The following is a 16,555-nucleotide window of genomic DNA, read 5'->3' on the forward strand; positions in this document are numbered from 1 at the left end:
TGCACAAATCAACTCCATACTGTGGTTAAACCAAAAGCTGCTTTCATAGAAATGTTCATGTCCATATGCCTTTAACTGGAAGGATCCTTGCCTGCGTGTGTAATGAGGAGTTTTCTCACAGATCGTGATGGTCTATATTATAAATAATGTCTGCTTTTTCTTCACCAAGTAGGTTGAACATTCAAATCTTCAGGATGGAGGTCCAGGATTAACGAATATCAGTAACTAATGTCGGTTTTGAAAACATTTACGGTATATTAGAAAGAAGATAATGTATTGACAATAAACTCTGAGTAATATCAATAATAAGATAGTAAATGGGCTCAGACTTGGATTGCAAATTAACGACTGACAAATCAGGAGGCCTCGGTGCAAACACATGCTACAGAAAAGTAAGTCAGTGAAATTGTGAACCAGCCCATCTGCTAAGGCATAACTTATCTGTACTCTTGCTGTTGTCTCATTAGTTAATATTCAGAATGACTAAAGAAGTTAGGACATTGGTCAGCCAGTAATGTTCAATTTTTACAATACTATTTTCAAAATGTTTGTTGGTAACTTTGGTGTCAATGATATCACCAAGTTCCTAAAAATCCCTCTGAGTCCCCAGACCCCAGCTTGGTAACCACTGCTCTGAGACCCAATGAGCTTTTGAACTAGTAGTTCTGTTCTATTAACACAACAACCTCAAGGAAATGTTTTCAGGCTCCCTAAATTCCTACAAGAGATGTTAGCCTGGATTTTCATCCTTGAGGCAAGTAACGGGAGTTGGGAAAATTCCTGGCTTGGCCCACCCACCTTGGGAAAATATGCCTGAAAGGCGGGATCTTCATTGCTGGGGTGGGGTGAGGGGGCAGTTGGGAGTGGGGTCGGGCAGCAGTTAGACCAGCCGACCTGGGAAAGAGGTCAGAGGCAGCCACAGGGGCTGTTGAAAAGGCCCGCCTCGGTGCTGTGGGGTTTCGTCTCAGTTAAAATGAAAACATAAAGGCTCTCCAGCCCGCACTCCTTACACTCCCTCAACCCCTACACACTCCCCAAGCCACCTCATGCCCCCCATGCCAGGCTATGCCCCCCACACACTCCCATGGCCCCCCCATGCTTCCTCTATGGTACTTCTATGCCCATTCATCCACTATACACAGTATAGAACCAATGAACCCTATAGTGACAATAGTATATGTAAAAAAAAGCTTCGTAAAAGTCATTCATTGGACTTTAAATTCAATTAATAAATCTGAAATTAAAAGCTAGTCCTTGATGAAAGGCAATCTGCTGTCCTTACCTGGTCTGGCCTGCATGTGGCTCCAGACCCACAGCTATGTGGTTGACTCTTAAATGCCCTCTGAAATGGCCTAGGAAGCCACTCAGTTGTATCAAACTACCACAGAAAAGTCGATAAGGAGTGAAACAAGACAGACTTGCCGCGCCCCTAGCCAAGCTGTTCCAGTACAGCTACCTACCCAGCAATGTGGAAAATTGCTCACGTATGTCCTGTCCACAAAAAGCAGGACAAGTCCAACCCGGCCCATTACTGCCCAATCAGTCTATTCTCAATCTTTAGTAAAGTGATGGAAGGTGTCGTCGACAGTCCTATCAAGTGCCACTTATTCGGCAATAACCTGCTCACTGACCCTCAGTTTGGGTTCCGCCAGGGCCACTCAGCTCCCGACCTCACGACAGCCTTTATCCAAACATTGGCAAAAGAGCTAAACTCAAGAGGTGCGGTGAGAATGACTGCCCTTGATATCAAGGCCGTGTTTGACTGAATATGGCATCAAGGAGTACTAGCAAAACTGATGTCAATGGGAATCAGGGGGCAAGCTCTCCACTGGTTGGAGTCATAACTCGCACAAAAGAAGACGCCTTTGGTTATTGGAGGTCAATCATCTTAGCCCCAGGACATCACTACAGGAGTTCCTCAGGGTAGTGTCCTAGGCCCAACCATCTTCAACAGCTTCATCAATGAACTTCCTTCCATCATAAAGTCAGAGGTGGGAATTTTCGCTGATGATTGCACAACATTTAAAACCATTCGAGACTCATTAGATACTAAAACAGTCCGTACTCATATGCAGCAAGACCTAGGCAATATCCAAGTTTGGTCTGATAAGTGGCAAGTAACATAAGTGCCAGGCAATGACCATCTCCAACAAGAGAGAATCTAACCACCTCCCCTTGACATTCAATGGCATTATAATCGCTGATTTCCCCACTGTCAACATCCTGGGCTTTACCATTGACCAGAAACTGAACTGGACCAGCCATATAAATATTGTGGCTACAAGAGCAGGTCAGAGGTTAGGAATTCTGTGCTGAGTAACTCACCTCTTGACTCCACAAAGCCTGTCCACCATCCACAAGGCACAAGTCAGGAGTGTGATTGAATATTCTCCACTAGCCTGGATGAGTGCAGCTCCAACAACACTCAAGAAGCTTGACACCATCTAGGACATAGCAGCCCACTTGACTGGCACCCCATTCCTTAACATTCATTAACACCTTAAACATTCACTCTCTCCACTACCGACATACAGTGGCAGCAGTGTGTAACATCTACAAGATACATTGCAGCAACTCACCAAGGCTCCTTCAGCAGCACCTTCCAAACCTGTGACCTCTATTATTAGAAGGACAAGGGCAGCAGAGTATAGGAACATCATCACCTGCAAGTTCCCCTCTGAGCCACACACCATCCTGACTTGGAACTATATCGCTATTCCTTCACTGTCGCTGGTGTACCTATATCACAGGACTGCAGCGGTTCAAGAAGGTGGCTCACCAACATCATGTCAATGGCAATTAGGGATGGGCAATAAATGCTGGCCTGGCCAGCAATGCCCACATACCGTGAAAAGAATAAATTAAAAAAACATTTTTGAAAGGAAAATTGTGTTTAACTAAAACAAAAACAGAAAATGCTAGAAAAGCTCAGCAGGTCTGGCAGCACCTGCGGAGAGAGAAAGAGAGTTAATGTTTCAGGTCTGAAGAAGAGTCAAAAGGACTTGAAACGTTAACTCCGTTTCTCTCTACACAGATGCTGTCAGACCTGCTGAGTTTTTCCAGCATTTTCTCTTTTTATTTCAGATTTCCAGCACCCGCAGTATCTTGCTTTTATCTTGTGGTTAACTAATCTGATTGAGTTTTTGGATGAGGTGAAAGAGAGGGTTGATGAGGGTAATGTAGCTGAAGTGATGTATATCGACTTCCAAAAGGCATTTGAGAAAGTACTACATAATAGGCATGCCAATAAAGTTTAAGTCTTTGGAATAATATGGACAGTGACAGCATATATACATATAAAATTGGCTAAGTGACAGGAAACGGGGAGTAATGGTGAATGGTTGTTTTTCAGACTGGGGGCAAGTATACAGTGAAGTTCCCCGGGATCAGTACTCGGACCATATATATTATAATATATATTTATATATATTAATGACTTAGACTTTGGTGTACAGGTCACAATTTTAAAATTTGCAGGTAACACGAAACTTGGAACATGTGGCAGATGAAATTTAGTGCAGAGAAATGGAAAGTTATACATTTTGTAGAAAGAACAAAGAGAGACAATATAAAGGCTACAATTTTAAATGGATGCAGGAACAGAGGGACCTGGGAGCATATGTGCACAAATTATTGAAAGTGGCAGGGCAGGTTAGGAAGGTTAAAAAGACAGACAGGATCTTGAGAGTTAGAAATAGAGACTCAGGCCAGAATCTTCCCAGTTCTGCAGAGGCTGGATTCAAACCAGGACCTGCAGTAAAATTTGAAGTTGCGCATTGGGGAGTCGATCCAATATGTTCCTGCCTCTAAGTGATCTTCTCAGAGGCAGGGTCAATGTAATAACTGCTACCTGCTTGCCAGTGGCATGTAGCCTATTAGGCCACTTTAGGGACTGATTGTGGACAAGATGCTGCAGCCACCAGCTTCCCAGCATTGTAACGGCCCTACTGCTGAGGCTGTGTCCTCGCAGGTACCTGGAGGTAGCTTCCCATTGGTAGAATATAGGCCATAGGTAGGCCATCGATCACTCCTCTCAATTCCTCCATCACAGAGCCGCTGTAATGAGAAGGTCACAGTTGCAGCCACAAGCTACACAATGATGGCCTGACAGCTGTGGCCATCCTTTATTTTAAAATATTTCAGAAGGGTTCAATTTTGAGACACCCTCGAAATCCCCTACCTGCCTCAGCAGTGTGACCGCAGGCTGTCCAGAGTTTCAGCCCTCTGCTTGGACCTCTTGCCTCCACCCACAATCCTTAACTGGACAGTGAAGGCAGAGGCAACCTCTGGATTGGCCGCCTCCTGTAAGGTTGTGACATTGTGCGACCAGCCAACACCATCAGGGTCAGGACCCACTTTTGGTTCCCAAGGCAGAAACATTTTAGAGGTGGTAAGATTTGACACACAGTAAACAGGCAAGGATGTTATGACAAACTTTGAAATTGCTGTTCTGGTCACTACACTTCAGGAAGGATGTGAGGGTCCTTGAGGAGTGCAGAGGAGATTTACCAAATTAGTTCCAGGGATCAGAGATCTTAGCTACAAGGTTAGGTTGGAAAAGCTGGGCTTGTTATTTTTGGAGCAAAGGAGATCGAGGGGAGATTTGGTAGCAAAGTGTGCAAAGTTATGATAGCTTTAGATAAGCTGTTTCCATTGGTTGATTGTGGAAGGACTAGGGGACACAATTTTATGGTTTTGAGCAAGAGATGCAGGTGGAAAGTGAAGAATTTTTTATGCAGGAAGTGGTAATGATCGCGAACTCACTGTCTATATGAGGGTGGAGGAAGTGGAGACGATGAATAATTTCAAAAAGAAACTGGATGGACACTCGATGGAAATCAAGGCCTGAATTTTACTTTTGGCGGGCACACCCGATTGGTGGGCCCGGGAGCAGTCAGGAAATGGGCGCCCAACCACAATTTCATGCTGGCTGGCCAATTAACGGCCAGCCAGTGTGAAACGTGTGCTGAAATGCTCGGCACTGCCAGGGTGGGGGCAGGAAGAGTCTGGGCAATGGTGTTTCCGCGGGCACGGGTGAGCACTGCGAGAAAACCCCCTGAAGGCAGACAGCTGCCTTAAGGAACTGAAGGCCTGAAAAAGCTGAAATAAAGGTTTTAGAAGCTGAAAAAAAGTGTCCATGCATCATAATCAATCACTTGAAAATATAGCTGATAAAAATGCTGTCCATGGATATTTATTCTTATTTCATTTCATCACAGAGATTTCATCCCACCCTTGGATGAGGTTTGCTGAAAAATGCAAAGGCCGCCTGGCCAATTTGCCCGTCCGCCAACCATTAGGTTGGTTGCGCAACAAAAAATCAGAGTCAGTTGCGCTGTTAATGAGCTTAATTGCCTTCTAAATTGTCGGCGGGCACGCTTCCAGCTTTTGCGTGTGCCCATCAAGTGAAATATCGCGCAAGAGCGCAATGACATCGGGACACTCGCCTGACATCTTCTCGCACGATTTTACGCCTGATTGGGTTGGATGCGGGCTGCCCGCAGGACGTAAAATCCTGCCCCAAGTTTCAGAGCTATGGGGATAGTGCGATGGAATGGGACTGAGTAGATTGTTCTACAGAGAGTCAGCATGGACTGAAGGTCTTCTACAGTGCCGTAATAACTCCGTGGCCAGGACTGGATTCGGGGCCGGATAATCCTGGCGGTGGGCAGAGCCGGAAAATCCCACCCTGTGGGCGGAATGGTCCCAGATTTGCACTCAATGAGATAACGGGTGTGAAAAAAGCCATTTTACCCGCTGGTAGCAATGGCAAGCTTTGGCGCTGTATCATTCCTTCCCAGCGCGTCCCATCTCATTAATAATGCATTCAAGGGAAACACTCCAGATCGCTGGCAGGCAAGCTCAGATTTGCCCACCTTGCCATGACCTCAGTGCTTCTTCACTCCAGGTGCCATATTTAAAGCACACCAGAGTACAGCCTACTTCATATCTACAGAGCAGGGCTGCCTCCAGGCGACAGGTGGCCCCAAACACAAAGAAGACGGCAGCCCTCAAATTTAGTGATGGCTCTCTCGGGTTTACAATCTGGTGGTCACCGCATGGACACGTGTCCGCAGCAGGAAGGGGCAGGTTCAGCTGAGCTCCCCAGCACTTAGAGGACTGCTGGGGAAGGGGAATTAGTGAGATCTGAGTCAAATGATAAGCCTCTGTATTCGGCCTTTCAATTCATCATGGAGAGTCAGCAAAAGGCATGGGGAACATCACAAAGAGCTGTTGGAAACCCTCAACAGAGTTGCACTTGAGTCCGAGGAGTGCGTCCACCTGCTCCCTGATGAAGTGGTGCCCGCATGTGCATGTATGGAGATCTCCATGGGAAGGGTGGTGGATGCCATGGAGACCCAGGTCCTGCACAACGTGGAGATGCACGCAGACCTGCACTCCATCGTGGCAGCCAAGGGTGAGTTCCTGCAGTGGCAAAACGAGAGAGAAACAGGGAACCTCAACATCCCTCCAGGTACTCTTGACCTCAAGGAGTCAGACCAGAGCACCCAAAGGGAGGAGGAGCGGCAGCTAGGTACCCCTGGGTTATCCACTCAGGAATCTGCTGAGTGTCCGCTCCTTCCAAGTCCCCTTTGCTTGTTACTCCCTCAACCTTGTCCTCTGTCACCACAAGGTGAGCAGCCGGCCCACAGGAGGACAGCCAAAGCAAGACGGGGCTCTCAAGGCCTCAGCTCTCCAGAGGACCCAGACCGAGGGCATCAGAGGCAACAGGGCCAACCATTGCACAGGCTGTCTCCACCACTGCTGCGGATGTCAGGGCAGCACCTAGAAGAAGTGGTAAGCCTAGAAAAGTTAAGAAATATTGATCACAAGTGGTTGTATAGGTGAATACATTTTGTCACTTTATAATCTGAAAATATATTCACTTTCACTGAGTAATGTGTAATGGTGTCTTTCGGCTTCATTGACAGGCTTCACGAGTCCTCCCACAGCATCACCCACTACACTCGCAGTTCAGCTACACACAGCTGGACCACGAGTGATTCTGGAGGGAGAAGTGTGTTTGGGACAGAGCCGTTCGGAGCCTCGTGCAAGCGCTGCCAAGCAAGTGGAGCCTTCATCCATCACACTCATCTCACTGTCCCAAGCATTTCCAATGCTGCCTGCTGAGGTTCGCTTTCAGTTGTCCATCTGAGCTGACCGGCATTGCCGCCCACCCATTCCCATGCAGCACCTTTGTCCATCCAACATGAGGCTCCGCTCACTTTCGGTTTCAACAACCATGGTCGTGGTCAAGTATCTCATCACTTCCCCTGTCCTTTCCCATACCCCAGTCACCCATGTCCTTTTCCCCATCACCGTTGTTCCCCCCCGTCATCACCTTCCACCTCCCTACTGTCACCGACGAACCCCAACCCTTGTCGCTCCAGGGAGTACAGGTGAACGTGCACATTCCCTACCTTCCTGGGAATCCCATCCCCGTCCACGTTGAACTCCCGACCTCCTCCTTCCCACTCCCGGAGTCCGTGTTTGACCCCACCAACCCTCCTCGCCGTCCCTTCTATCGTTTACGATGCACCCTTAGCCTCCCACCCTACTAGCTCCCTCTGCCGCCTCACACTCACCATTCCCTCCTACCACACCCACTCTCAGTTCACTCCCCAGGAGGCAGTCATTGACCCCACAGACCCCTCCCTTGCACGTTCACCTGGATTTTCTCCCCCAACTCTTTCCTCCCTTCACCACCCTTATCCCCTCCTCCCGCAGACACCTTCCCCCCTCCGAACTCCCTCATTCCCCCTAGGCACCATCCCCCATCCAAATTCCCTCTTACCCCACCCCCCGGACTCCTTTCTACACCTGGACTCCCTCCTCCCCCCGGACTCCTTCCTCCCCAGAATCCTTCCTCCCCCTGGACTCCTTCCCTGCTCTGTACTCCTTCCCTTACACCTTCCTCTCCCCTTACACCTACCTCCTCAGTTGCTGCTTTCTCCCCCGTTACAACCTCCTCCCCCCCGTACTCCCTCCCTCCAACCTCACCCCCCGGACACCTTTGTTTCCCCCTCCCAACTTCACCACACCAACACCATCGCTGCCCCCCCTCCCAACCTCACCTGCCCCAAACACCATAATTCCCCCCCTCCCAGCCTCACATCGCCTTCCAACCCACACCTCAGTACACCTTCATCTCCCAGTTAAACCTAGACCTTCTTCTCTACCGCCTCACAATTATCCATAGCAGCCCATGGCCAAAACCATGATGTCCTGAAACAGGCCCCAGACATCAACCAGACCTTCCATCTTCTGTGAGCTACTTCATGGCAGAGCCACATCCATGAGAATCCACGCTGCATATGATGCATGTGTTCCTCTAGGGTCCGGTAGCTGTGGGCCTCCAGCATCTTCTGCTCCTCGCCTGTATGCGATGTGAACAAGGCCCTAATGGTAAGTCCCGGCTTCTGCATGTCACACCTGTCAAAATGAGTACTGGGCTGGCGTGTTCTCCCGGCGATGTGCCCAGATGACCTAGTGTGGGGGGATAATTACAGCGAGCATGGCTTATAATTATATGCAGATGTAATGAAATGACGTTCCTGACGTCCAAGGGTGGGGAACCCAGCCTGCCACTGACAGGCGGAGCGGATGATCATAAACTGGTTTCACAACATCATTAAATCGATTTTTGGCATTCCTGCCATATTGTCCGCTCACGCCTGACATGACACCTCATGCCAATGGGGATGGAAAGTTCCGGCCATTGTAAATATATCATTGGCTGGCGGCAGGGGGTGCTGTAAGTTCTGTCTAAGCAGCCTGCTTGAATTTTTTGAGCAAGTGATATTCCAATTGAAACAGTGCAAAGCCTCATTGTGTTTTGCACTTCCAAAAAGCATTTGAAAGAATTCTGCTAACAAGCAACCACCTAAGCTTAGAGTGGTAGGAGATTCCAAAAAGAACAGCTGAAAAGGGATTAAAAAGGGTATGAAGCAACAGAAGTAATGTGTGGTAAGGTGAAGGAATACTATGGAGTGCTTCAGGGATTGATGCTGCCCCCCCTGTCACCAACACCCCCACCACCATTTCTATTTTATGCTAATGACTTGAATTCAGAAGATCAATGCGAAGCAATCAGATTAGCAGATGATACCAAATTGGAGTGCACATGCAATTACATCTGAACTGGCCGTCAAGAAACTATAACACAAGTTGGCTTAAATCTACAAGCAGCTGACTATATGGATGAAATTCAATATAGATAACTAATATTCTGCACGTTGGACAAAAATGATGGTTGGCATGCCTGCTCTATGAATGTTGTCGAATGAACTAAGGATGAAGCTGAAAGAGATTGAAGGTGGGGGTGTGGGAGGTGGTGGGGGTATGCTAGCAGGATTGCTTAACGAATCCAGGTAGCTTGCCAAAGTGAGGCGTCAAAAATATAGCAGTTCTATGACTGAGCCAAGTTGGAGGTTGCCAGCCTAAAAGGGTGCAGTGCATCCAGTGGAGGAAGGTATATACCTGCTCCTCCCAGCTCTACAAACATTTCTCAGGCCGTTTGATAAATATTGGTGGATGATTCTAACTGTGGGCAAAGTGGAACACATGAGAACAAGAGCTATTCTGGGATGTATTACAAAGGTGTATGCAATTCTGAGCTAGTCTGGGCTTTGTTGATGTAAATTGTGGCGCACAATTCCTACCTAATCTTTCTTTCATCTCATTTGTTTGTTGTGTCCATCTATACCTCTTAAATGCTCTTGTAAGTGTGTATTTATACATTTACCTAAGGATTTATATAAATATATACATGCTGGACATAAAGGTAGTTTTTACCAACTTGCACTCAGTTTGGAATTCTGCATGCAGAAACACATATCATGTTTTGAGGTTAATTACCTATATGCACTCCCAGGTCGACAGACCCAAAGGGCTGTGCGTGAGCTAAAATCCTGTGTGGCCTAATGACCTCCACATCTGAATTCCTGATGTGCGTTCCCTGCATATAAATCCACTCTTAATTCTCTCACTGCCTCAGCCACTTGTGAAAGTGAAAATGTGATTTCATACAAGATCACAAGATAAGAAGGGAATGTTGTTTAGTCCATCTGAGCTTATCCATCCAAACCATACAATACGAATTAGGAGCAGGAGTAGGCCAATTGGCTCTTTGAGCCTGCTCCGCCATTCGATAAGATCATGGTTGATCAGATTGTAACCTCAACCCCATGTTCCTGCCTGACCTGATAACTTTTCACCCCTTTGTTAATCAAGAATCTATCTAGCTCCATCTTAAAAATATTCAAAGATTCTGCTTCCACTGCCTTTTGAGGAAGAGAGTTCCAAAGGCTCAATACCCCCTTAAGAAGTATTTAGATGAGCACTTGAAACGCCATAGCATACAGGGCTACGGGCCAAGTGCTGGAAAATGGGATTAGAATAGATAGGTGCTTGGTGGCCGGCACAGGCACAATGGATCAAAGGGCCTGTTTCTGTGCTGTATAACTCTATGACTCATTTCTGGAACAGCCTGCAGCAGCATCCCTTTAAGGGCCACTGTTTAGGCTACTCAGCATCTCATACAAGCGGGTGAAGCATGTATGGCACAGAAGTCAATACTAAAAATGCATGACATATTTTTGATAGAGAGGAATAGAATGTGAGGGCAGGCCACGGAGCTGGTCAACAGAAAGATGATGGAGTGGCATGGTCAACTGTGCCGAATACCATGGCGAAGTCATGATGGATGGGAAATTATACAATTTGTATCTGTTCAAACGTAGTTTGTCTCCTCCCTCAGCTTTGCTGTCAACTAAACTAAACTTGAAATATTTGTATTGAGCTAAGTCTGGGACAAGGTCCTGGTTGTTGGTACCTTGTGACTCCGTATGTATTTTGAAGAATTTTTATTATGCGAAGGACTGAAGGAACCAAAGGTATGGTTGCGAAAATTGCTGATGATGCAAAGATAGATAGGAAAGTAAATTGTGAAGAGGACATAAGGAGGCTACAAAGGGACATAGATAGGTTAAGTGAGTGGGCAAAGATCTGGCAAATGGAGTATAATGTGGGCAAATGTGAAATGGTCCATTTGGCAGGAAGAATAAAAAATAAATTTATTATCTAAATGGTGAGAGATTGCACAGCTCTGATGTTCAAAGGGATCTGGGTGTCCTAGTGCATGAATCACAAAAGGCTAGTATGCAGGTACAGCAAGTAATTAGGAAAGCTAATAGAATGTTATCATTTATTGTGAGGGGAATTGATTACAAAAGTAGGGAGGTTATGCTTCAGTTTTACAGGCCACTGGTGAGGCCACATATGGATTATTGTGTACAGTATTGGTACCTTATTTAAGAAAAAATATAAATGTGTTAGAAGCAATTCAGAGGAGGTTTGCTAGACTAATACCAGGAGTGGACAGTTGTCTTATGAGGAAGAGTGGACAGGTTGGGCTTGTACCCACTGGAGTTTAGAAGAGTAAGAGGCAACTTGATTGAAACCTTTAAGATCCTGAGGGGTCTTGACAGAGTGGATGTCAAGAGAATGTTTCCTCTTGTGGGAGAATCTAGAACTAGGGGTCACTGTTTAAAAATAAGAGGTCATTCAGTTAGGACAGAGATGAGGAGAATTTTTTTCTCAGGGAGTAGTGAGCCTTTGGAACTCTCTTCCTCAAAAGGCAGTGGAAGCAGAATCTTTGAATATTTTTAAGGTAGAGTTAGATAGATTCTTGATTAACAAAGGGGTGAAAAGTTATCAGGATAGGCAGGAATGTGGGGCTAAGGTTACAATTTGATCAGCCATGATCTTATTGAATGGCGGAGCAGGCTCAAAGGGTCACGTGGCCTACTCCTGCTCCTAATTCGTATCGTACGGTTTGGATGGATAAGCTCAGATGGACCAAATGACATTCCCTTCTTATCTTGTGATCTTGTTATGAAATCATATTTTCACTTTCACAAGTGGCTGAGACATGAGAGAATTAAGAGTGGATTTATATGCAGAGAACACACATCAGGAATTCAGATGTGGAGGTCATTAGGCCACACAGGATTTTCAGTTTGTGCACAGCCCTTTGGGTCTGTTGACCTGGGGGTGCATATAGGTAATTAACCTCAAAACATGATATGCGTTTCTGCATGCAGAATTCCAAACTGAGTGCAAGTTGGTAAAAACTACCTTTATGTCCAGCATGTATATATTTATATAAATCCTTAGGTAAATGTATAAATACACACTTACAAGAGCATTTGACAAACAAATGAGATGAAAGAAAGATTAGGTAGGAATTGTGTGCCACAATTTATACCAACAAGGCCCAGACTAGCTCAGAATTGCATACACCTTTGTAATACATCCCAGAGTAACTCTTGTTCTCATGTGCTCCACTTTGCCCATAGTTGGAATCATCCACCAATATTTATCAAACTATGCTTTCCAAGCTGATCAATAGATTTATTATCATGCACATTATGAGGTTGTATGAGACATTTGGATATTTGAACAATCCAGCTGTGCATACTCAGATATATGAGCTATTATTTTAGCAGCAATTCATCTTTATATATCAACATATGGAAAAAAGCAATCAATCTTTCAAAGTACAAATCAGTGCTGACAGTTTTCCAGTGTCAGGAGTAAAGCATCAAATTTCCAATGCTGCTGGGGATGATAATATCAATTTAACAAGAGCTGTGTCAGTGTAGAGACAGAATGTCGTACTTAAATACTATAAATTGACACATATATGGATCAATGTCAAGCTTGATGTGTTCACACTTCAGGGGATCTCATGATTACCTCAAGCAGAAAACATGTAGTGTTTGAGAATATGACTGTAACCAGTCTGGATATTTTATTTGGATCTGTTTACTACCAGATGTTAATGGAGCTGAGTTAGTTCCTACCTGTGAATCAAACTGAAAAATTCATAAAGGAAAATTAAGAGGTCTATTTTAACTGTTACTCCCAGGATGGGAACAGGCAGTATTGGGTCACACTCCATCCAATTTTTCTTTTTTTTTGGCAGTTAAAACCTAGCCAATTTCTTCTAGGCTTCCCTAATAACTCACTGGGGGCAATTTTGATTTTGTGCAATAGTGTAAATTGGCCAGTGGCAAATCAGCAACTCACTTCACATTGCTTTCAATTTTTATTTTGATTTGATTGACTTCAATGGAAATTAAAATCCATTTAGATATTCACTATCACCCATTTACATTAGCACACAAGTCAAAATTACACCCAGTGAGAATAGCCAATGAAGAAATAAAACATATCCAATTTAAAGGCCCAGGCTCAGTCCCCGGTTTGTGCTGCGCTAGCTAATGTCAGTCAAGGTGACAGTTGGAATGCTAGCCTCAATGTCTCTTGGTTAAGGTACACAAATCAGCTACAGTTCATGCTCCTGATTGCCTTCCAGTGTCCTCTGATGGAACTGCACGAGTAGATATTAGGTAAAGATGGGATTAGACTTAGCTGTCACGCTCCCTATACTCAAACAGGCTGGTAGTATGAATTGTCAATGCTAGCATACTAATATCAGCGGGCACCTGGCACCCATAGATGGCTGTATTCAGGAGAGGCGAAGGGGAGAAAATTGTCAAAGAAATAATAGTAAAACATCCTTACCAAGCTCCACGTCCTGGTCATCTGTGATGATAAGGATGATGTTGGGTCTGATGTTTCTTCGATCACGTTGCACACGTCCTTTAAACCGCTGTGGTTTTAAGCTTGAACCAAGAACTCCTATCAATTCAGCACTTAGCACGGCCAAAAGCAGAATAACTGGTGAGAGTTTCATTATGTCAGCTTGCTTGAGATCACAATAAGGAAACAATAGTATCTTTGGTTTCACCAGCTCTTACCAGGTGATCTGAAATTAAAGTGGAACAAATTAGAAGAATCAGTTTGAATATAATGAAACTTATGAACTATATGAAGTGGTTAATAGCATGTTAAAATGAAGACATTTTCTGGAGTTTCAAACTTTATTAACCACAAAAGAATTGCCCTGAAAGTACAAATTTCATTAAAGAACAGCTTTGATGTGAAATTCTGTATGAACAAATTAAACCACCGCAATAAACAATGAACAGGAGTAAACTCGTAAAGTGCCTTTTACAGAAAATCTTTCTCAGGTTACAGTGACATTGAAATGCAACAATGACCAGTGTAGAGCTGCACCAGAGACTTTTGTTACTCCTAAGACCAAGATGAAGCCAGGAAATTTGTTACATATGTTTTAGATTAGTCAACCAAAATATTTGTAATGATTCACTAAACAATTTTCTTTTTTATCCACAAATACCTCAAAAATGTATCACTTTTATGAATCTATAGCTATGGCTATAATCTTAAAATGAAATACTTCATAAACTGTGATAACTGGAACCTTCACAGGTTTTGATATTCAGTGTTAGAACCCTGGCTTTGCACCTGCACAGCACTAATCCCTCTCACTTGTTTCATTGCTCCAGTCCTAGCATGCAGTGGTGAACATTCTGAAACTATTTTTCCTACAAGAAACACATTGAGTGACAGTCATCGTTTCTCTCCACATTATTGAAACCTCTAACTATACATCAGCCAGTGACAATCCAGTCAATGTGAACTCACAGTACCCTGAACTTTTGCTGAGCTCCTGAAGGTACGTGCAGACTCTGCACACATATACGCACACTCGCATTTATACTCATGCAATAACCAGCTCCCACCATTCAAAGAGCCTTAGTTCCATGCACAGGAGGGGGGAAGGGGGATGATTTAGCCACAAATCCATCTAAATCCATCTGCTACAAAATTGATTGATTGGGCCTAAGACCAAAGGTAACTTACTCCACTTTGACATTTCTTGCATTCAGCTGTCACGCTGGCAGCTTTACACATTTAAGAATTCACTTGGATTGAAAATTGAATGAGTGTATAGTTCAAAGTGATTAGTGACTTACTAAAAGGTTATTTAACAAAAGCATTTAAGGTAAGCACGCACATTTATACTATTTCCGTTCAAAGGGCAAAAGTCCATTATAATTTAACATTTGCAAGCATGGTAATTGGGAGATGGCACATGAATTTCACCATCAAATGGTCTAAATGAACATTTAATGAGTTTCATCCAAAGACCGGGTTCTCACACCTGGGATTTTGCCCTTGTTCTCTAGTATGAATAGCCGCTATTACAGCAGCCAGCACTGAGAGATCAAAGCTACTTAAATAAAAGGAACAAAAAACACACAGCTTGTACTAAAGATACCATTAATAAGAAAAAGATGCCAGCATACGTGTGGTTGCAGCAGTGCCCATTACTGAAAGAGATGAACTGATTCATTAAGACAGCAAAAGAAAAATCTTTCCATCTTCGTGGATTCTCCTTTACCTTTAGTTCTTTTTGACGGAACTTCAAACCCTGGAAGGTTTACAGGAGGAGGTCTGTAAAGATTCTGAAAATCTGGAACACGTTATTATTACAGCTGCATTACTAAGTAGCACTGCATGCAGTAGCTATTGCAGGGCTGATCAATGCCCATTCTACAAGCTTCAGTGGTCAAGCAGACTGCTTGCACTTAATGGATAAGTGATTGATGCTACTGGCTTTTATACAGTATAGCTACCACTCGAGTAATGAACACAGCAGTCGGGCCAAGAGTAGAACTGTGTTCTTGAAGTCTTTAAATTCATAAAGGAAGGGATAAAAATTGATTATATATTTTTAAAAAATCAATATGGTATCTTCTAACAGAGAGTAGGTGTTGAATTCTCCATCTAATGTTGCTATTTGTGTGAACGTACTGTCGATGGACAGTGCAATACAAAAAATAACCACTTCAAAGTGTTAAAGCATTAACTTGATGGTGGTGATAATATTTAAAAGCACTCATATACTGTTGCTGCACACTATCCGACTGTAAGATCTATAGTGTGGCTATACAAGAAAGATTAGCATTTACTGGTGACAATTGCAAAAAACTCTCACTTAACTCTACAATAACACATGTACCTGAACTGCAAACGAATCCCTGCAAATGTCAGCACTATACACGCAAGTTTCCAGGATGCTGAGAAAACCATGTCTAAGGTTCTTCAATAACACTTACTCTAAAACAAAATGAACCAGGCTTCTGGAAATGAAAATATTCAGTTGATCTATGCGCTGGGCCTCACTGCCTGCATTTAGTGATGTACAGCAAACTTTGCAGACACTGTTGACCCAACTACTGCAGTTACTCAGACTGCATTGAGTAAACACTGGCACAAATGGTTTTAAATAAACCCCCACGGTATGTAGTTGCAAACGCCAGACAATCATACCTCAGTGACAATGCGATAGAAAAGAACATCATTGCCAAAGCAACTGGCTTTAGGCTTTTCTAATTCAGCCATACAGTTCTGAAGCTTGAAGCATCATTTTGAAGCTGGAGGAGAGCCAGAGATACCTGGGATGAAGTTGTTCAGCTGTGAGAGACGAAGATCCGTATCAGACAACTTCAAGCATGGACAATTCTCCATTCAGTGCTGACCTTTTCAAACCTGACATCCCCACACAGACCGGCTTCCTGCTGCAGTAGGAAATAAAGCTGCAGAATTAATACTGACA

At 44.3% G+C, this 16,555-nt stretch overlaps 1 protein-coding gene across 9 annotated transcripts in view; it reads right to left on the reverse strand.

The window, feature by feature from the left end:
* Positions 1–16,555, reverse strand: part of sulf1 (sulfatase 1) — a 369,948-nt gene that overhangs the window by 196,484 nt on the left and 156,909 nt on the right. For 7 of the 9 annotated variants that reach the window (XM_078540363.1, XM_078540362.1, XM_078540361.1 and 4 more), the window contains one exon: positions 13,591–13,834. In XM_078540363.1, the coding sequence (XP_078396489.1) occupies positions 13,591–13,762 (172 nt within the window). In that variant the 5' untranslated portion in view covers positions 13,763–13,834. Of the gene's footprint in view, positions 1–13,590; positions 13,835–15,242; positions 15,316–15,337; positions 15,461–16,555 lie in introns of those variants that run through there. The other 2 variants (XM_078540364.1, XM_078540365.1) reach the window with 2 other exon arrangements.

The sequence above is a fragment of the Cetorhinus maximus genome, chromosome 4, assembly GCF_964194155.1.
Source record: "Cetorhinus maximus chromosome 4, sCetMax3.hap1.1, whole genome shotgun sequence".
Classification (NCBI taxonomy): domain Eukaryota; kingdom Metazoa; phylum Chordata; class Chondrichthyes; order Lamniformes; family Cetorhinidae; genus Cetorhinus; species Cetorhinus maximus.